The sequence below is a fragment of the Pagrus major genome, chromosome 10 (assembly GCF_040436345.1).
Source record: "Pagrus major chromosome 10, Pma_NU_1.0".
NCBI classification, from domain to species: Eukaryota; Metazoa; Chordata; class Actinopteri; order Spariformes; family Sparidae; genus Pagrus; species Pagrus major.
The window spans coordinates 11,266,872-11,290,231 of record NC_133224.1 but is presented as its reverse complement, the minus strand read 5'-3'; the positions used below and the strand labels follow the sequence as shown (position 1 = coordinate 11,290,231).

The 23,360-nt window shown below is 40.9% G+C and overlaps 1 protein-coding gene across 2 annotated transcripts in view; it reads right to left on the bottom strand.

The window, feature by feature from the left end:
* Window positions 1-23,360, bottom strand: part of pcxb (pyruvate carboxylase b) — a 307,003-nt gene that overhangs the window by 158,278 nt on the left and 125,365 nt on the right. For both annotated transcript variants that reach the window (XM_073474925.1, XM_073474926.1), the window contains exon 12: window positions 4,144-4,326. In XM_073474925.1, the coding sequence (XP_073331026.1) occupies window positions 4,144-4,326 (183 nt within the window). The remainder of the gene's footprint in view (window positions 1-4,143; window positions 4,327-23,360) is intronic.

Below are 23,360 nucleotides of genomic sequence, written 5' to 3'. Positions count from 1 at the left end.
AACACACATGGCTCATCCCTTGCACAAATACACCCACAAAAATGCTTATAGACACACACACACACACACACACACACACACACACACATACACAGAAGAAGGCCATAAACAGCTTTCTGAAATGCCAAATATAATTCCACACAACTGAGGAAAGCAGCATGTTGTCAAGTGTCAACCAAGTAACTCAAGCTTTAGTTGGGGCGTTCAGGCTTTTTCGCTTAAATTTAAAGGTTATATACTAAAAGGTGCTGAGGGACTGACATGATTATAGGATCCACCAAAAAATAATCTGAAAAGCAGAGTTTGGTCCATCTCAGATTTATTGTCTGGGAGAAAGAAAGAGCCTGGAGTTATGAGGAGGTCAGCCTTCAGCGTCATATCTCTTTGAGCAGACCAAAGCATTAATAGGCCTTGGATTTGTTGCCAGCTCTCTGGCTTCTTACTGGTGACATTCCAACACAGCAAGACTCACCAAGGCTGTGGCTCACAAAAAAACAGGAACACAATGAACCATAATCCTTGGTGTAAACAAGATTTTCATTTTTCACCTTTGCCACATGAGCACAGAGACGGGGAGAAGCACTGGATCCTCAAGACTTAAATCAAGCCAACTATGTGTGCTTATTTATCCACAAGATATCAGCTAAATGAAATTAATTAGCTTTCAGGAAACATTCGGGGAATTGAGGAATGACTCACTGACACCACAGCGTAAACTATTCCAGCCAAAACTTTTTCGATAGCAGCAGAAAACCAAACATCTACAGCAGGAGGAAAACATTTTCATAAGTCATATTCTATAGTACGCATCCAGGTTGTCAGGAACCAAAGCCCATCTGGTTTTCACTGTAGAAAGCTAATCAGTGACACATTTAAACTTGTGATGCCAGGTGGTGTAGCTAAATAGCTGGAAAGATAGAAAACCTGGGCTGTAAATGTGTGTCATCATACATAATGTGTGCTTTCAAGCTGGCAATGGATGCTTTCATGCAGAATCGTAAAAACAGGAGGAGGCGAGGAAGGTGGATGGATCAAAAGTTTGTTAACCAGCTGACGATTCATCTCGGATAGTATGAATGGAATGGGGCTTTAATATTCTTTGCAAGGACACTACATCAGGTTAATTCAGTGGTCTACAATAAGTAGACCTTAAAAAACAGTGGGGAAATGATCAATTGTCTGAATCTGTGACAAGGAAAGTGAAGTATAGCATCTACGTCAATGAGCACAAAAAGAGAAGTGTCTGCATTTTGCGAGGCGTCACTGACTGTGAGACAATTTGCTGACAAGTACTTGGATTTTTTAACTCTTCGACATTAAACCCACTAATCTGACTTTAAACAACTTTAAATTCAAGCTGCCATGGTTGAAGTTCATCATCAGCGGTCTTAAAAGAAGCATGTTAATTCAAGACCTTGTTTTCTTTCCATCAATGTACTGTTCTCTACTTATGTCAGCGCAGTAAAGCTTTTGTCAGAATATACTGCAGTTCTCCACTTCAAGTCCGATCAGCACACTCCCCAAGGTTGCCAACAGTGTGGCTGGTTGTCTTTATGTGCCGTATCGTCCTTGCTAAAAATGAAAAAAAAAATTACGTTTCTACACTGAATATCTCCGGTCGTCGTACAGACTGATTTTAATTGTAGCTGCTGCAGGAGAGGGACATTAGGTTGACTTCCCAGAGTGTGTTTACTCAAATCCTCAGCGGCGAGGACAAAGGACAGTGTCCACAAGCCCCTCAAGCCTCGGCTAACATCAAACACTTTTCTCACTCTATCAAGACAGGAAAATTAATCTTTCAAAATCTGTGCTGACAGTTTGTAAAGTGCACTCCAAGTTAAATGAGAAATTAGAGTTGAGAAGACCAATTTGACTTGCAATTTCACCTCATCATGACTAATTCAAAACAGACTGAGGAAGCGCTACGACTGAGCTGATAGAATTTTTGGGATCCACTGGCTACAGCGATTCTCCTTTATCATGGTTTTCATCTTGTTACAGGTAGGAAACCTGACTTTTAAAAAGCCAGTGTTTGTTGACACTGTCAGAAAGTTAATAACCGTACTTTATGTTTATTATTGAGGTCGCAGTGGGTGGCGTTGCACCTGAGTGCATTATATTAAGAGGTGTTTCTAATAGTCTACCCCTCTCATTTATGTTAATAGGGTGGCCACCTCTCCATATATTGCAGTCAGGCCTCATCAACACCACAAACTACAACCTCAGTAAATTAAAAGATAGTATACTCAATTTTAGGGTCATGACTGTATTCCCCCTCTGTTTTAGCTTCTGTCTCTTCAAGGCCCTCGCTCCCGAATACCCAAGTCTCCTCTGATTAGCCAGCTCACACATGCCTGAGCGAGCACCTCTGACAACACCACAGAAACAAATGCGGGGACTACTGACTAGCTGTTCAGGTGCAGTGTTTTCTGTGGGAGAGAGGAGTTTCATCTTTTACGCGCATAAGAACATATAAAACACTGAAGGTAAGGGAAAAAATTTTAAAAAGCATAATTAGTCTCCTTTAATAACTCTCTGACAGTGTCAATCAAAAGTCAGCATTGTTATCTTTGTAAAGGCACTGTACTGGATCACATTAGATTGTCAAGGTGTACCTTATAAAGCAGCCAGCGAGTGTATATATTAAATAAATACACACAACCAGTTATCTTCACATACTCTATAATGGCTATTAATGTTTATAATGGAAAGAAAACCCAACACTGATCTCTGGATGTGAAGTCACACCTCCAAATTAATTTACATCATTCTCATTCATTTACACAACAGAAGGAGAACCTAAACCTTAAACTCATTTTCTTTAACTCACTTACAAAGAAAATAAGAAGTCATAAATGGCATTTCAGCTTTGAATAAGACTTCACTGAGACTGGCATATGTCTCTTCAATTGACTTAAATGGTTTTTCAGCTTACCAGTAGGAAAACCTCGGCTGCTCAATGTAACTTTTAGGAGCAGCTTTGTTAATAGGTCATCACACCTTTCACCTCAGTGCCGGGAAAAAAAGAAGGCACGCGTGATAGCAGATTGTTAGTTTTTCATTGCAGGGTGAAAATAAAAAGATCCCATTGTGCACACGATGTGTGTGTGAAGTAGAAGACAGCTGGAATCAAAATGATAACCGTGTCAGTATTCTCTTCACTTCTTTCTAAACAACTCAACAATTAACTGGCTTTGAACAAAATGTCAGCCGACTGGACTTCTTCTGCAGAGGTCCGTCGCTCTGTGACTTTAATTATGCTGACAAAAATACAAACATCTCCCCAGTCTGGCTGATTCAACACTGTGTGCCACATCATTATCATGTTTACAAGGCATTTCCAAACTAAAAGCACACAATACCAAAGAATCCAAGTCGGATCTTTGTGCAGTGCTGACCTCACTGTTTTTGGGTAAATATTAATGGTATAAATTAACACTTAAACTACCTAAATAAGCCATTTAAGAGACAAAACATAAACACATTTACTGAAAGGGATGCTGGTCATAACATCATTTGTTCATACGCCTGCTACATGAATAAGCCATGTAGCTCATTATTTTTAATCACCTCCACCTTCTCAGTCTGTCAACACCGGCGTTTGCTGACACCGCTGCTGTCTGTTAACAAACGTTTGCACCTGCTGAGAATGTTTTCCCAAGGTCTCCATCTTCTTGCACAAAAGGATCTGGCTGCTTCAGACACTGACAGAGTATGTTTTCAATCAGAAATCTAAGAAATAACGGCTTATATAGAGCATGTAATCAACCAGATGGGTGGCACAGAGATGTAAGAAGTGTTCGAGAACGCTGGAGCGCCACTTCACAGTGAACCTGTTGTACTCTGCAACTGATTCAGTACACAGAGACCTTCAATAACTCTTTCAGTTTTAACTGCATCACACCATTTACAAGGCTAGACTGGCTTAAACAGTTTGAGATGGGCTCCAAAAGCCATTCACAGCAGACCAATTCAGAGAGCACTATCACATTTATGTCTTTGACATGAGAAGAGCTACTTTTTTGACAGCAGGCATTCAGGATCTAGGACAACTGCCTGCTTTCCAGCTTGACAGCAAACCACAGGAAAGTTCAAATGGAAATAAAAGAAGGAAATGGCTGCACACGTGGCTGAACGTCCTACCTTGACCCCTCGGACTCTGAACTCGGCCAGCGCTCGGCTCATCTTGGAAGACGCTGTCTGGAGGTCCTTCCCACTGGCGATCACTTTGACCAGCAGGGAGTCGTAGTGAGGCGAAATGACAGCGCCCTGGAAGGCAGAGGCGCTGTCCAGACGGATGCCCATGCCTTCACCGCTTCGGAAGACCTGAGAGGAAACAGGACGGAGGAGCAAAGAGTGAACAACATTAACAGAAAATGTCTTAGATTGGGTTGAAGAACTACTACTTTATGTCCTACCAAAAATTCTGAAGAGAAAGTCTGCAAATTGCCAAGAATAATAGTTCATTAACACCCAGTGCATATAATCTGGAGGTAGAGAGTGGTACAAATACATCAAGAAGGTATAAAACATTATTACGTTGGATTCTGCTGCAGTTGGCAAGTAAACTGTGCAGGTTTACTTGCCAATTTGTCAATTTAAGATTGAATGTTTTCATTAGTGCCATTATTGTCTCACCCTGCATATCTCACTATTTTCAGTGGATGATTGTTTTTTGGACATTTTTCAGCTAACTTTCTGCAAGAAATGCCAACAAATGTGTCAATTATGGACAGCCACAGTTTCATTTACAACAGTCATGGCACAAGGGATTGCCTGAGCCAACTGGAGGGTGTAAGATTCAACTGTACAGATCATGGACCCATCACTTCACAGGTCAATAGAGAGGGAGGGAAGAAGGGAGGTGTGTGTCAGGAGTGGTGCATTGGTCTGAATTGTGTCAGTGTGCTGGGTGCAAATCCAGGCGTGGACCTTTGTCCGATGATTCTCAGTCTGTCTTATCACCATCTTTTTTCAAATTATTTTAAAAATCTGCCTAAAATAATTTTGGCTGAGAAATTCTCAGCTCACAGCACTTGTTAGTAGATTGTAAAGTAGACCATACAGGAACGTAGAGCATCATATCTGTTAGTGCCTACAACGTTAGCACAAATTAACCCACACTTGGAACGCGATTATAGACAGACATACGAGTAGAGCAAACTAAGGAGATGAGAGGGGAGAAAACAAGCATGAGATGAGTTCGAAACGGAAAGGCTGCATCGCTCCAAACCACTTGGCAAGAGAGCAGAGAGGGAGGAGAGGCGATGTGAAGAGGAGAGTGAGGACTGTCCAACACTACAACATATGGAGCCCCTCGAGAGCTGGAAGAGCAAGATGAGTTTGAGATGATAATTATAACAATGTTGTGCCATACTGATGATATGCCGGTAATATTTCCAGAAAATGTAGATGTGCAACATTTACAACCAACAGTATTTTTTCATTATCCTTTTGCCTTTTACAACTTGCCATTTTATCAAGAGGGATTTTGTCCTCATTCTTCAAAGCAATCTTGTTCCCCTCCAGTGACTGGAAATGATCAAAATAATGTATAATTCCCTCTATAGAGCATGGTAGAAAAAATGTGCAACGATATTACTGTAGAATGACAAATGGCTTATGTTAAAGCAGCCAGAGTGAATGAACCATCCATAACAAAGTTGCTGTAAAAATGGTGTTACAATGCTGTGCCTATGACCCTTGAACGCATCGAGTCTGAGGGGGAACCTGCCCACATGTTCGAAAAAAAAGCTGTAAAAGTGCCCTCTTTGGTGTCCATTTGGTAGATAAAACATGATAAAGTGCCCTCTAGCCTGCCCTTCCTGCACACAGATGGTACCCTTCTTATTTTTCTTCGCCCCGTCCCTCAAACATCCTCCAGTCCACCATTGGCTCTGCACTAACCACATCCTGTCAAAGAGCAACAATCAAATGATGGACATTTTGTAAAATCTAGCTGAACTCTGGGTAGAGAACCCCTATGCAGGGTGATGAGAAGACAAGCAAGGTTGTAAGTAGCATAAAAATATAAATATTTCAATATTTTTCAAATTCTGTCAAACAAATCCAAGAAATTAAAACTGTTTTCATTTTTATGATTTATGGCATTATAACTGTGTTAGGATGCACAAAAGTCATTGATTGATTGATTCTCCCTCCTTCTAGCCATGATTATGCTGTCTCCATAGAGGTCTGCGGTGGATATACTGCAGTGAAAAATGAGCGCACAGTGAGTAAAATGTGACAGGAGCAAAAAAAAAAAAAAACAAAACAGAGGAAAAACTTGGGGTTCTTAAGCCAAGCTGTAGTGCAACAACAGGGAAGCGGCAGATGTCAAACTGCTGTTGCAATTTACACATCAATACCTCTTGACATCAAGCTGAATGCCAAATTACTTCTGTGAGTGGACATTAATGAATTTTTCGATTTGGGTTTAATATTTCAGAGTACGACTTAATCGTAGAAATATCCTTCACTGAGGTGATGGCGTGATCTTTTTCAACATAAAATGGAGGCCAAGTTGAAAGAGAGTGCCTGCATAATGTTGTAAATGTATGAGACGTTAAAGCGAAAGGAAATTGTCATGTGCAGTGGTGCCCACGCACACTGCCTCTACACCTGTATGCTGTTTCAAGGTTCAAAGCCCCAATTTCCAGGTTGTGATTTTCATAAAGCCCGGCACTCCCCTTTGATTTTAAAGGCTTATGGCTGGTCATCAGCACTTCAAGTGTCACTGGAGTAGATCTAAAAGTTCTGATGTGCATGTTAATAACACGCTGCAGAAAAATTAATGTGATATAAATTTAAAATGCAGGTTTTATTTCTATTTTATAGAACATGATCAAAATATGAAGACTGCTGTTGTGTCATTACAGTTGAATGTTTAGAGAGCTATTTGTGAAGGGAAATTAATTTAACTAATAACTGACAAATGTTCAAGATAAATCCACACAGGACAGGTTACATGCAGTACTACAAAAAGCATTCTTGAATGCAGCCCTGATCTCACCAGCAGGGCTGTTTTTCCCACTGCTTTCAGAAAAATGAACATTGTCTGCATGATTACCAGAAAATCGCATTGACAATAAAACATAAAATAAGGACTTCCTCCAAACACATCGACAAAAAGTGGGCGACAGAAATGACATGTTTTACTGAAGCCCATAAAAGCAGGGACTCTCATTATTTCTGCAACAGAAGTAAAACTTCAGCATTAAGCAATTTGTGTGTCATTTTGTGAACGAGGGTTCTAAAAAAAACTGACATGAAGATAACTCATAAGATAATAAAAAGAGGAATGTTAAAAACAAAATCAACAATTTCTATTTGAATTTTTTTCTTTGTTTGAGCCATTTTGCCAACTCTCCTCCGTGCGAACGCTGCTGGGAATATCTACACTGTGTATACTTTTCCTCTCTATTCATTAAATCTTTGTGACTGTGAACAAACCACATTTTAAAATTCCTCTTTGCCACCCCTTTACACTTCAGGCCAAGCATATACACGAGACGATGCAACTGTTAGTATTGACTGTTGTGTTTAAGTGACGGGCTGGCTGGCTGCACATTGTTTTTTAAAATCAAACTGCTTCATCCCCAGGGGGAATAAGTCAATGCTGCTCTTAATCAGTCAATAGATCCACATAAGTTGACAGAGCATCAAGGATAATTTTAGCAACATCCCACGAATAACCATGCTGTCTATTCATTTGGCTAACAACTTCAAGTTATAAACGGTCAAGGTGAAGGATAGTGACTAGCTCAAAGGCACTTCTGTTCCTCGACAGGATGCCCTTTGTTGTTTTCTTGCCACAACAGTAAAATGATTGAAACCATTTGGGCCATCCAATGGCATCTTGCACAGTTTCACATCTGGGAGCTGTCCATGGCAACCAGGGATGTGTCAACTGATTGGATGCTAATCCTTCAAATATGTGGGTTTGTTGGTGGGCTGTTGGGTTTGCTGGTTTTTGAGTTTGTTGGTTTGTTGGTTGGTGGATTGGTTGGTTTGCTGGTTGGTTGGTTTGTTGGTTGGTTGGTTGGTTGGTGGATTTTTTCGTCAGTTGGTTAGCTTTTGGTGGGAAATAATGGGAATAATGCATGGATCTGACTTATTTAGGTGGCTGGTATCCATTAGTGAGTACAAGAGGGGACTGTTGAGCCTTGGAGGAGGTGTGTACTCATTCTAGTTTTATGGATGTATCAGCAAAGTGTGAAGCCAGCAAGTCAGATTCAGACTTTAAAGAGTTGCACTGCTACTTTTGCGAAAGCAAAAAACACATTACAAAGGGTTTGTAAATCAACAAGTGTAGTTGCGTTCCTGTGGCAAGGCCAGATGGTTAGTGACAACAGCAATTGCAGTGTTGTTTCCTGGTTGGCATTTTAAGCAGGTGTGAGAGTGAGATGTGTTTTCTAATCTGACTGTTCAAGCTGCTCTACGATCACTCTAAATTAACATACACAAGAAGAATGAAATAAGAAAATTAGAGGTAAACTGCCTGTGGAAACCGAGTTTTCTTTGGATGCATGACAAAGGTCATAAAAATGAGACAATAAAGTGGAGTATAACACTCAATTCTATGTATCAATCGTGAAAGAAGTGATGGGATCTCTATACAACCACATTCTTCTATAAGACTGAAGTAAGATTGCAGAGTCTCAGTGAACTGAATCCAGAAAAAAAGCAATATAGTCAAAATATTTGCATGAATATAAATGCATTGGACAGAAATGAGGCAGGCTGCTACAAATACATGTGCACACACGCAGAAAACATTTTAAGCCCTTAAACACGGCCCCTAAATATGGGCCAATATTGTTGTAAATCGAATTCCTCACTGTAAACAATCTTGTCGTGCTCGTGTCAGGAGACTAATCAAACATGCAGCAAGACGGATGTTTGCCGTTACACTTTGCTGCACAAACATATATATACGGGATATGTGGTCAGACTTGAAGAGGCACAGTGGAGCCTCAGTTACTGAAAGCACTAAGAAGGAGGCCGTTTTGCTGGGAAAAAAACAAATAAAACACTGAAAATTTCATTCCAGGAGGAAAACTGTGGACACACAATTTGAATTGTCCTGCACGGCCTTAGGGTTTATAGTTAAACTGAATCTCACTTGATGCACCAGAGAGAACAATTAATCCCAATAACAAAGCATTTTTACCCACTTAGGCATGCATTTAAGCATTTTACTTTGTCTATAATGTGCTAATGAGGGATAATGCCTTTTTTATGCTGTGCATCTGTGTACGTGCCTTTGTGAATACATTAATTTTGGCTATGGGGCATATAGATGTAAATTGAAAGTGCCTTTATCTCACATGCTCAACAGGGACTCAAACCCGAGCAGTGCCGCTGCAAAGATGGAGTGAAGAGAAAGAGAGATGTACAGGCAGAAGTGAATGAAGAGTCAAGTATCACGTTAATAATTTAAGTCAAGGTGTCAGCTTCTTTTAGCCCAGGGCGCTGTCTAACAAGAAAACCCCACTTTCTTCTCTCCCGCTCTCTTCATGTCATCGTCTCTCTCCGTCTCCTCTCTCACGCTCTCTGGACAGTCAGAGATGCTAATAATTTAAGTACAAAGCCGCTGAAATGGACTCGCTGACACATGCATGCTCTGATTTGGACCCCTTTTGTCCTGTGATGCACGCACACTCACGTGTTGCTGCTGTCTTACTCCCCGTCTATGATAAAGCCGGTATCCATCAGCCTTGTTTTCCTGTGGGTGCCTATTCAGGATATCGAGTGCAATACTTTTAAAAATCATGCATTTTGCTCTACATTTTGTGCATTTCTTGCAGCGTATTGCAAGTCTATTACAGATCTTTCTTTTCCTCACTGCTCGAAGTATATCACTCAAACTCTCCTCTGCAGCTTAGGTGGTGTATTTCTCTGACATTATATAAAAAGAGCATCGGTCTGCCATGGGCACATTACAAATCCTCCCTGCCGGGCCTGCTACTGTGGCCTTACAAAGAGCAATATCTCACATCTCGAAAAACATACTTTTCTTTCCAGGAAATCAGATAAACAAGCCAATTTCCCCACTGATACCCATGCATTTTCAGGAATGTCAAAACGGCTTCTGGATGGGTTTCAGAGGTCGTAAAACTTACCAAGCACATGGTGGAAAGTGGAAAAATGAAATGGAAACAAAAAAGCCAACAGCATGAAAAGCAGAGTAACACCTTTTCACTTGACCATGCTGATATGTTGCTCTCCAAATGTATTAGGGTGAGAAAACATTTGTTTAAAAAGAATATTTCAACATTAATTTTAGAAAAGTGAAACTGTGTTATTCTGATGTCCACACATTTCGCCGTCAGTGGCTTGAATAAATAGGTTTTTCCGAACAATTGGGAGATAACTAGACCCGTGAATTGTAGTAAAAAAAAATAAATGTGTGCATTTGTCGCGGCGGATTTGTCACAGTGCCTCGCAATTTATCACAGAGTTAATATCACACGCACCATTGTGAATTATATATGACAAACAGAAATTGCCCTCTTTAGCAGAGAGAAGAATTTAGTTTCACTGTATTTATCCAAAGGGCTCAACTCCTGAAGCTGCTTCTATATCCATTATTTCTTCCAGGTTACATGAAGTACTACAAAAACATACTAAAATTTCTCCCATTCATTTGTAATGATTAAAGCTTTAATTGCCTGTTTTGAATGTTGCCAGACTGCTGACTTTTAAAAAAGTCGATTCATTGATTCTTTTTTGGCCCCATGCTGTAAAAACATAGACAAATCACGTTTCAAAGTTGTTATTGTGCGTTTGCCTTTTTACACTCCCAGCGGGTGCAGAGCAACATTAACATTCATTTGGAGTCATGCTTTTTGCTACCTGACAAACGTAAGTCAATATTTACTACACTTTTATGTAGGTTGTTGGTCTCCACTAACTTTCGAAGTATATACTTCTTTTAGTAGTGATTAAGATACTTAAAGCTCCATATGTTCCCCAACTAGTCGCTGACTTGGAGCTGGCCATAAAACCAAAACAACAAACAAGAGAGCTTAAATCACTCTGCACAGCTGGAGGGAAATGCAGTGCTTGATGATGTCTCTGTGGGTTTGTTACTGCAAGAGAACCCTTTCTCATTAAAAACATTTGATCATTTGATCAATTTCTGTTATATACATCGTAAGTGCAGCTTAAAGGAGACATATTATGATCATTTTCAGGGTCATAATTTTGTTTTGAGTTACTAGTAGAAAACATGCTATAGTGCTCAAGATTCAACTTTTTCATACTGTCCAGTGCTCCAGCTCTGTATTCCCCCTCTGTCTGTTTTAGCTCCTTTCTCTTCTAAGGCCCCCCTTCCGAATACCAAGTCTGCTCTGATTGGTCAGCTCACACATGCCTAAGCCAGTACCACAAACGGAGCGGCTGTGCTTAATCAATTCTTACGTGCCAAACTAGCCGCTAGGCATAAATTATGCATAGCCCTCCCTTTATCCTCCCTTTGGTGGGAGCTTAAAGGCCCTCTCTAGATCCAATGTTTGGTTTGTCCATTCTGGGCAACTGTTGAAACATGGCAGACTCTCACTGGATGAAGACCCTCTCCCTTTGTAGACATAAAATGCTAATACTCAGCTAACAATAACACATTGACTCTTAGTTTCAGGTGATTATTCACTTATAAAACCATAACTATGAATATTTTATTTCCATTTTTGCTAAAAGAGCTCATTAAAATCATAACCAGCGGGCCTTGAAGTGACTGATTTGCTTTGTTGTTCAAAGGCACTGAAAAACAAAAGGAAACAGATCTTGTTATACATTCTGATTATGTATTATTTGTTTAATCTTTCATCAATATAACAATAGTTCCCCTTGGTCTTAAAGATGACATATTATCCTTTTTTCTTTTTTTCCCCTTTCCTTCAGTGAGTTTTATAGGTTCTTGTGCATGTAAAAGGTCTTGAAAGTTAAAAAAGGTCAAAGTCTGCACAAACAAGTTTCTCTCTCCCACAGAAAACCCTGCTCCTGAAACGCCTCGTCAGTAGTCCAGCCTTTCATTCCGTGACTACTTCACATCACACTAAGTCATCTTGTCACACATAACTGCATAATTTATGCCTATATTCACAGTCGAAGTGAAGCTGACTGGAAGCTGAAAATGTTGCCGGAGACATGTTGAGCAGTGTTGGCTCAGGCGTGTGTGAGCTGACCAATCAGTAAAGTGTGTATTCAGGACAGGGTGATTTAAAGAGACATGAGCCACAACAGAGAGGGAATACAGTGCTGCAGCACTGGACAGTATGAGGAAACTGATGTATAAAGTAAAATTATGAACCCTTAAAATAAGCAGAATATGCCTCCACATTCATATCACGATCCATATTAGCTTACAGCCCCCCGCTCAAAGAGACAGAATACATCTGTTAAGCTCAGTTTCACTGCAAGATTCAAGTCTGGAAACATCCAATTGAAAATCAATTCAGCCCAGTCACATTTGTGCTCGACCGATCAGAGAATGTTCAGAAGACAAATGACTCAATGTCTCGCCAAACTCGGCAGTATGTTTTTCGATATAAAGTGCGTTTCTAAATGTTTCAGCACCTTGCTCTTTGCTTACTTATTAAAAAGGTGCAAAAAAATGTATAACTTGGAGAATTGGAGAGGTAAAATAACCTTCATTATTGGCCTTAGGTGGACTGAACATGAGTACTTTTTACTTTCTAAGCCCTTTGAGGAGCTATAACATGGTAATGGCCCAAATCCTGAGGCTCTTTAAGTGGCCCCAGGACTAGATATTTCACAGTTAGCTTGCTTTTGTAATAACACTGAAAACTCTCCAAGACACTCTTCGAACCATTTACCAGTAAGTTAATTTCTCCCGTCCCCACTTTGCAGAGTCCTCCACCAAGCCTCCTTTATCTCCCCTTTCCCCTCGCTAACCTTTCACCTCCTCCTTCAGTTCTGCTGCTACCTGGAGTTATTTTTATCATTGTCAGGTTTTGTTAATGTTCTTTATGTATGGAGTCAAAGCAGACAACACACACACACTTGAAGCTAATGTATGGAGAAGAAATGGTGAGACCTGTAGGAAGCACAAAGACAGAAAGTGACTGAACTCCAGCTGATAGTGCACCAATTAGAGAGGGAGCGGAGCAGACAGAGAGGCAAAGCACAGAGAGGTAAAGAGAGTAAGAACGGGAAAGAGACAAAATAACAGAGAGACGAGGGGAGAAGAGAATACAAGTGCAATGTTAATGTTTGAAGTCGAGGCAGGGAGAGCGGCTGTAGGTGAGACGAGAGGTGAGCGAAGATTGGCGAGACAGAAGCGAAGAAGCGAGAGAATAAAGTTTGTTTGCCGGTAATTGTTTTCGACAAACAAAACCTGATGCTTCAAAAAACTATCGCTACAGTTGCCCCATCATGAATACTTGATGCTGTTGTGCTTTGTGAGTGGTGTATTATAAGGCATGCTAACCCTCACATCCAATATGAAAAAGGATTTCAGTTTTCTTCCGAGGAAAGTTTTTGACGAACAGAACTAAAATCCCACTTTCACTAACACTTTGAATCATTTCACAAAAAAACTGTTGCAAGCTTGACAACTCCCATCGCTAGTTTTAGTGACTCACTGTCTCAGAAGCATCTTCCTACTCTTCCTTCCATGGCTAAATGGGTAAGTGGGTTGACTCCCAAGGAATTTGGTGACAGTTTACGGGCAGCCCTGAAAGAAATCTGGCCATCGTCTGAATTTAATTACTGATGTCCTTCGAAAACTGGGTGTCTCGCTGTCTCAGTTGACTAGGATGCATGTCTGAATCTTGTAACTGCAACGTGACGAATTAAAATCTGGTCTGGGGAAGCTGTCGTGAGCCCCTTGAGCCACGATGTTCATCACTATTTCAATTACAAAATTGATCTTCTATTTCATTTCAGCTGGGAAAAGGGTCTTACTTACGACATTTGCAAACACTCTGAGTTTAACAGGACAGACATTAATTATCATTACACTTATTAGCATTTAATACAAGCTGGCTCTAATAACAGTCTTAAAAAAAAATCCCTTTTAAATTGCAACTTCTTGTCAGGCTAAATTAAATCCCAGCTTCCAATGGGATAGGACTGTAAAAAAAAAAAAATTGTGGGTCAAGGAAATTTGTTCGGGTGCAAGGAGAACAAAGGGAAATGTTTGTATGCAGCACAGGGAGTAGATAACATGGAGGCAGCCATGGCGATGACTAACAGGCTTATGACTTAGAAGAACACAGCCTCTCACCTCAAAACTTGCACACATACAAAACTGATGCTCAATTCTCATGAACGTGTGTAAAAAGAAAACTCTGACGCTTGCCTTCATTAATTCATAGTTCAGCACAACTGAATGTGGATCGCACTGAGGAAATGAGCACATTGTACTAAAACACACAGTTTAATTACTCAGAATTTAACATTAGATATAAAAATCTACATGGACGCTCGAGTGGAAAAGAACTTGAATAAGGACTCGTTTTACAGCTATGGCCATTGAGACTGTCTTCAGAGGCAGAGATAAACCGGTCGGATGTTAGTCAATAGATGGGAGGCCATGTTGACCATGTGGGATTTAACCTTTTGTTAGAATCAGAATTCAATGTATGGATTAGAATATGTCAGAAATTCAGACGAGGGGCGATTTTCTTTGATGTTTTGGAAAACAATTACTGTAAAATAATCTGACTTCCTGACAACAACTTAGGCAAAGGGTCATTGCCCGGGGGAAGGCATGATTAACACCTGTCATGAGGTCTGCATCTGTTGTCACCTGATAGTATAGAAGACAAGACAATCTGAAAGTCTGGAAAGAACATTCTGCTCAGGTCTTCCCTCCACGCCACATGTGTTAAGGGGATCTAATTTATCACACCGACTGTGATAAACTCTTACAGAAGAATTAGCAACTCTTAAACTTCAGGAAGGAGAATTCCCCATACAACCATCAACTACAATTAGGCAAAAATCTCAGCCTTCTGCACACATTGGCCATTTTTGTATACAAGTATCTAATTTATGCTTTTGTGCCTCCTGTTGATCCTCTGTCCCTTTCTAGTGGATTATTCAGGACGCCAAAAGGTCACCCAAGTGATGCTATTGGCTATTAGCAAGGGGAGCCTTATATTGATATATTTTCATATTGAACTCCAATTACATTTGATTGGAGAACCGATGCCTGTAACGGATCATTACAGAGACCTTCTAACACCTCACTACCAAACACATGAAAGAGCCCAAGCAGTTCCCCTCCTTTGTTTTAAATCATTACTGGAGACCTCCCCTGTGAATCAATGGCCGCACTAGCCTGGTGACAAATATCTTCAGCCGTTCCGACTGGTGAACAATATGGTGACAGCTTGTTAGTCCCGCTTTAATTAAAAGTCAACGCCAGTCTTCTCTGACCCTCCATATGTCGTTGTAAAAAGCCAGAAACAAGAGAGCCATGATCAATGTGGTTTAATTAACAGAGACTTAACTTGAGGTGCTCTGCCTCTCATATTTGGTGTGATTTTATAGCATTTTTAGATGAATAAGTTACATTTTATCTTTGTTTTCATGTCCTAGATGTCCAACCTGAGCCATGACATCTGCGTACGTATGATGCACGCTCTATCTGAAGAAAAAGTTAGATGATCGAGTAAACATCCAGGCTGTCACACTTGAGCAATGTCATCCCGCCTCCGCCACGTTTTGCTGATTGTGCATCATCTGTGACTGTGCTTGACGTGTGCTTGTCCAAAGCAGTGGCAGTCCACAATCCAAAATACAAGTGCTCCATCCCTCTCCTTCTATTTCAATTTTCCTCCTATCCTTTCAATTTCACCTTCATTTCCTGTCTCTATACAGGCTCAATTTTTTTTTTTTCATCTCACAAAAACCATTATCTACCTCACTCTGCTTCTTCCTCCCGCTCTGTGTCTGAGTCCCTAGGGCCTCCCTGGCTTTATTTATCCTTCATTCTTACTTCATTTAAACTCTTCTCTTCCTCCTTTGCCCTGAGTTTGAGTGTTTATCGTTCCCTCTGCCCTCCATATTTCCCCTAATCATCGTCGTTTTTGGCACCTTAGACCACCAATTACAGGCCAAGGCCCAAAATATGTTTGCATGCTTTTGTGCTTTATAGCAAAACCATATTTATGACGAAGAACTAAATGCTTTGATACTCTAAAGGGAGCAACACACACACACACACACACACACACACACACACACACACACACACACACTGCAGCACGCACACAAGCCCTCCTTTCAGCCCCTTGTTGGCTTTCATCAAAAGGCTCATTTTTTGATACCCGACTAAATTGGCTTCTCCTTTCAATCCTCAGTGTGTGTGTGTGTGTGTGTGAGAGAGAGTGTGTGTGCTCCAGACGGAGGTATAATGACCCTAATGAGCAATAGAGGATCTCTGCTGCTCTCCGTTTTTTTCCTCCTTTTCATTTTCTCCCTTCTTCTTGCTCCCTGAATTTTCTATCAATTATCCCCCATTCTGCATTGCCTCAGCTCCTCCTCAGAACACTCTCTAATTTTCCTCTCCGTTCGTATTCTCCTTGCCTCTCCTCTCATTTCCACTCCTTCCCTCCGTCTCCTTTCATTTCCCCTCCGCTCCTGTCCTTTTCGTACGTCTCCTCTCGGTTCCTCACCTGCCATCTCCTTCGCTCGAATCCTCTCCTTCCCTTCTCAAATCTCTCTTTTCTTACCCTCCTCCTCCCACCGCATATTCTCTTATTACGCAGCCTCTTCTAATTTCCTTCTTACATATCTGCCCCCCCTCCCTCCCTCCTCTTCATAATTTAAAAAAAATTAAAAAACACAGCTCTAAGTGTGCAGCTGCTAGATAAGGTTAGCCTGAAATGCTCATGTTTTGTGTGACACACTAAGTGGAGATGTAAACACATACACAACATAACTCAGACTATGGTACAAATACATGAGAGCAGACGCCTGCCCTCTCACACACACGTCACTCCTCTCTCTCATGCAGTTTTAAACATCAGTGCAACCATTAGAGTCAGTGGCAACCAGATGTCTGTGACGGCACTACAAGCTGTTTGGGGCTTTGGAGGTGGAACTGGTGGTCTCACTCACACACACATATCTGATACACAAGCTGTCCAGATTTGGATGGACCTCCAGCTGAGCCACATACCGGTCTATGAAAGTACAAGATGTCTCATGTTCCAGATGTCAGAGCCTACGTGGTCCAGAAGACAACTAGTGACGTCTCAACGGTCTAAATGCAGCCCGAGATGCGCCCAGAGAGAATACAATCGAACATGACATGAACATCCCATCCAAGATAAATTTTAATCAAAGTTTCATCACCTTTGGGAAAAACTGTTGAATTTTAGGTTTAAATATAGAAAGCTCTCCTCAAACAGCATAAAATCCCTCGAAAGTTCTTTTAAAATAAGACTTCTCCCTCCATTATGTTTTTAACCACTACTTCAACTCTTTAGAGTTTAGAATTGTATTTAAAAACATTCAAATATTAATTTAACAACCTAAAATAATCAACAGAATTGATGACAGTTTTATGCTGTATATGTATTGTGTTGTGGAGATAGTGAAGTTAGCATGCTAACCAGCTAGCCGCAGCCACCGAGAGGGGAATCCGACTGATCCCGTGACTTCAGCACTTCTGCGTGGCCGACTAGAGATGCACAGATTGTTCAGTCAGAGACCAGAATCAGAGAAGTAGATCTGATACTGCGCAGGTCAAATTTACACACATGCTGCCTGCCAACCCAACGGGACCACCAGCCTGACCCAAAAATGGATACAAAATATCTCATGTTATTTGCCTAATTTATGTGCAGTCTTTGTGAAGTCTTTACCATGTTTTGTGGTGAAGACTTAGATTCTGTGTGGCATTTATCCTTTGGACACCTTGTGTGTCTGATCAAACACTTCTCCCCAAGTCAAATGTCAGAGGCAAAGTTATGTGGATTTTCCCCCAGTGTGCCTTACTTTGCTCCTGCTAGTGCAATATTAAAGGAATGCATTTTTTTTTTTTTTTTTAACAAAATAATTTCTGTCTGCACCTGGCACTTCTTGCCCTGCGGCTGATGCCTTGGCCATTGCTCCGGCTCATCTCCTCTCTCTCCCTCCTGGCTCGCCCGAAAGTTCAAACTATCTTTCAACTTTCATCAGCGCTGCCAAGTCACTCACTATCTTCCTCACGGTGACGGCGCCAAACATTTCTCGAGGCTACACCGATTCCCCACCTCACCCCGGGAGTACTTCCTCGTTAATTTCACCAACTTTTGAAAAATTACCATTTCCTTCAGCCCTTTGAACTACCTGTTGCTCTCATGTCCTGTATATTGCAACACACGAATGAAATTGGAATGGCAAAATCAGCCGAATGCCTCATTCAATTACGTTATAAAGATTGCAAAATATTAACACGTGACCACTTAGAGAGCTGCACTGATCCTGGCTTAATTAACAGCCTACACTTGTAGTTCATCCAAGCCTCGGTGATCAATATTCATGTATGAACCATTGAGGGTATTTATATAATGAGCGTGCTACATAAGAGATGATTACAACACATTAAAAGGGTCTCATCAGCTCTTCATATAAATATCTATAAATAACCCTTGTGTACATATATATGAATATGTAGATTGTTCTGGACCTTGAAAACTGGCACACAGGCTCTGAAAATCAACAGAAAATGGGGAAAGGCATTATTGGTCGTTTGTAAACAGAATATTTGAATATGCAGCAAATCATTAAAAGCTTAAAGGACACTGATTATGTTTGTTTGTATTTTTCTTTTCCTGCGTGTTATATAGGTTCTGTTTACTCTTCTCATGTGAGAAGTCTTGAAAGGCAAAGTCCGCACCAATGAGGGCTCTTCTTTCCCACAGAAACACAGCTCCTGAAAGACCTCGTCAGTAGTCCCACCTTTAATTCTGTGACTTCATGACATCACACTATGCCAGCAAGTCACATTATTGCAACATTTCTGCCTAGCAGTTAGTTTGGCACGCAAGAATTGATTTTGCACAGCTGCTCTGTTGTTGCTAGCGGTGCTGGCTCAGGCGTGTTTGAGCTGACCAATCAGAGGAGACTGGGTATTCAGAAGGGGGGCCTTAAAGCAACAGGAGTCAAAACAGACCATTTACAAGAATACAGAGCTGCAGCACTGGACAGTATGAGAAAACTGATGTGTTTTTTGAGCATTAAAGCCTGTAAACCTATTCTAGTAGTAGTTGTATCTCATATTGCTTAACGGTTATTCTTTAGCATGTAATTATCGCAAACAAAGTTTTAACAGGGTGAAAATGATTTTGCCTTCACAACTAGGAACTTTAAGGCACAAGACGTCAATTAACACCAAAGTGGCAGAAAATAAAAATTATGCAGTTTGCTGTTAACTGCACTGTGTATTTACATTTTGAAATACTTTCTGTGCAACTCTCATCGCTTGTGAAGTCTTCCTGATGACAGTGGATTTTCTATATTATACTTAATTAAAACTAGCAACAGCTGGAGACACAGGGAGCTAGTCTCTTTGATTACAGTGTGCCTCACTGCAAATCAAACTAAACTACTTTGAAATTATACACTGTCGACACACGGAGTCGACTCAAAGAATATTCTCTTATTGCATGTATTTTTCACCATCTAAAAATCAATATTACCGCAGTAGCCAGACCCAGAGGTCATGATACACTTCTACATATGGGGGACGATGTCCATTATTAAAGACGCAGTCCACACAATCAAAAATGAAGCTGGGTTGGAGGCTGCTGCATTATGAACCATGTGAACACACAGCGCATTAATCATTTAATCGTGAAATTTTATAGAACATGTGACGTAACTTCACCTCAGCTTACCCTCCATCATCTCTGCGTCCTTGTCTAATTCTCTCACACATAATACGGGAACGTTAACACTCACAAAGTTGAGGTGACATGTGGTTAGTGAAAAGTACTCCAGCCTGTTGTGGCCTGCGGGAGATACGCTCATGTTGTTGTCAGCCCAAGCAGGCGGAAGTAATACCGATGTGATACAATTAGAAAGGAAGGGAGCAGGTGACCAAGGAACGAGAGAGGCAGACAGAGTGACGGCGTGGAATATAAATGAAGACCAAAAAAACTTCTCGCGCCCAGATGGGAGGGAGGAAATGATAATCTGGAAAACAAACATGCAATCCGTTTGCATCGCATAGGTTTCCATTTACCGCTTCTGGTATGTATGTGCACGTGGAAGCACAACACCACATGGTCCTCTCACAGGCAATCCAACATTGCTGACTGCCAATCATTTTCTCTCCCTGGATCTTCGATGGCAGTGAGGAACTCTGTGTGCATTTTACCCTCCTTCTCTCTCTGTACATTGCACTGTATACAAAACACAGCATCTGCTTCTTGCTAAGTAGGTCACTACACCTCCACTGCTCCTTCCCTCCTAGTCTCTCTTCCTTTCCATCATTGCACCATCTGTATTCTCACTGCACGTCTCTGCTTTTCTACCCATTTAGCTTATTATGAATTCCACTATGATCATTATTATTATTATTTAAATCTTCTGCAGCTATATTTAAATCACATGTGCAACGATTGAGAACACAAAATGTGGCTGGCATAATGATTTTACACCAGAAAGTTAGATTATTGATAACGATTGTTTGACCTAGTGTGTGACCGTAGCTCATTGTCTATTCAAAATGTGTTATTGCGCCTTTCCAGAAAATGTTATTTTTTTACCTGAAAACCCACAACAGGTTTCACCTACATTATGAAAACATCAGCCACATCATTTCCTATTAAAGCTGCTCAGTGGCAGATGAAGCCAAAAAATCTCCACTTCCCAGGTATAAAATTACTCAGATCTTCCATGTTGTGGGGCCCATAGAGCGCGCTTACTAGAGGACTTCCGCTGACTGAGCTGGCTAACGTCAGCGTACAGCTAACTTGAATGGGAATAAAATAATTTAATCGGGCAGCTAATCCAGACTTTCCAAACGTTATGGGACCAAATGCTTCAAATTATGACAGTCAAATGAGTCATTTTGCAGAAAAACATGTTGTAATATCAAGAAAATACATCTACTAACATTACAGAGTAACATTTGATCTGCTATCAATGGCCTTAATGGACTGCTCTCTCTGTTGCCAGTGCCTTCAGGCTCACTAGGCTCAGATGATTGACTGGTTATGGTGTCAAATGAATAATTTGTTATTTAAAACATTTGGCTGCATCAGTTTCAATGGACTTGAGCCTCTTCTCTCTCCGTTTTTTCGCACCACATTTAAGTTTTTTCACCTTTTGTTACTTGCTCCACTCCACTATTTTCACCACCTCACAAATATGGGAAAGGGGTGAAGCCCTGGTACAGTTAGAAATGGCTGGATCAAAGCAGTTGATTGGGAAAGAGGATGACAGATGTCAAACTGCAGCCCACTCGTCTGGGCCAGTCAGCCACACAGCACTTTGTTATTTTTATTTAAGCGGGGGCTGGTGTTATTTAAAAATATGTATATTTTGCGTTGCATCAGGCCCAATTGTAAGGCCCACTGGGGAAAAAACTCCTGGTGCTCCAGATGGCAAGTCCATCACTGGCCACATCCCAAATGAGGCCTTTTCAATCCCTCCTCAATCCTGAACTGTATCTGTCACCTTGTCGCTTTTTTCCACTTCACTCTCACATTTTGTCCTCGTCTCCTCTCCCCTCCCTTCCAACACATACACAGTTCAACTGCTTTATTGTCAAACCAGGCTGAACAGGCTAAGACTTGCAGGTCTCAAAGGCATTAAAAATACATGACAGACAGAAAGAAACAGAGCAAAGTTAAGGGAGGAAAAGAAAGGCGTAAGGGGAATTGAAAACGAAGACAGAGGTGAAGCGCATTGCAGCCTAGTCAAACACAAATAGTCGGAGCCACAGTAGCTAAAGTTGATGAAAAATGCGGGCGAGAGACTAAAAGAAGGGAGTACATGGAAACTAAGGAAAGTGAGGGATGAATGCAAATTATAAGTAGGATAGGAAGAGGAAAGTAAAAACTGAGGAATGACATGCAGAGGTCAAAGTCAAGAGACTTGAAGATGTGAAAAAGATACTAAAAATTACAGAAAAAGAAAGTAGCTGTAAAAGAGGATGAAGACATGGGTGGGATTGGCGCAGTTTTGTGCACGTTCAGCTGGTTTTTGGGGGGAAATGTTTATACAAGCTCTTTAACTGCTTGCCCTCCCTTTCATTAGCTTAAAGCACCCAGTGGGATGGAGCAAGTGGGAAAATCAGAGCGAGAGCAAAGTTCAGAGGCAGGAAGCTGCTTCGATCCTGCCTTAAGAATTATCAAGGGTTTCCAGCCAAAAGCCTCTAGATCTATATTTAAGAGTACTTTAATACCCACACTTGTGTTTCACTCAGTAGTATGTTGTGAGAGCGGTTTAGCATGCTAACTTCAATAGGTATCTCTATAATAGATACATACACAGATGTCCTTGACATAATGTCAAAGCTGTTATTTCTTCACATTCTGTTGATAATTTAAGTTACGTTTGAAGGTTTTAAACTAAAATTCTTACACATCTGACCGTTAAATGTTCTCAATGTATGCATAATTTAACCAAATGCAGGGATAATCCTGCCGTTTAAGAACATTTTCATTTTGTATCCACGTTCCTAAGTTTCTACTTCACCCTTCTCCACTTTTTAAATTCTCTTTATCTGCCATTTTCCTTTACCTTGCTCCCGTCACCTCAGGTACTGCTTTATCCCTGTTAATCCTCTCTCATCTAATTCTTTTCCTCACCACGTCCCTCATCCATCACCTTTTGGTCAGTTCGAGCCATTTGCCTCGATTTCACCTCGACCTTCCCCTTCCTGTGCCTGCATCACTCCAACACCCTTTTCAGCTTGAACTCTGCCTCTTCTCCTCGGCCTCGACCCTCTCCACTAGCTCTCAGTGAACATCTGTACTATTTCTACAGTTTCTCCTCCTCTTTGCAACACATGCTGCAAATAACATTTCCCAGCTCAAATAAAAACACACTTTAGTCCATCCTCTCTGCTCTGATCCAAAATTGGGATTTTTCTATCCTCTCTCCACCCATCTCAAACCGGTTTTCCATATCTGCCCTCTTTAAAAAAAAAAGATGCGGAAGCTGCGTATCCACTTGAAATTGGACGATGTTACACATACACAAATTTGCACACCATTATATGCATGCGTACACAGGCTTTGAAAATTAATTTTCAATCTGTGTAATTTTGCTTATGACCTCTCTGTCTGTCACAAATACCCACACACACTACAAAGAGAGGTAAATTAATGAACAACATTTTTATCAGTGAAACTAATGAATTAGCCTGTGAGGGATAATAGGAAACT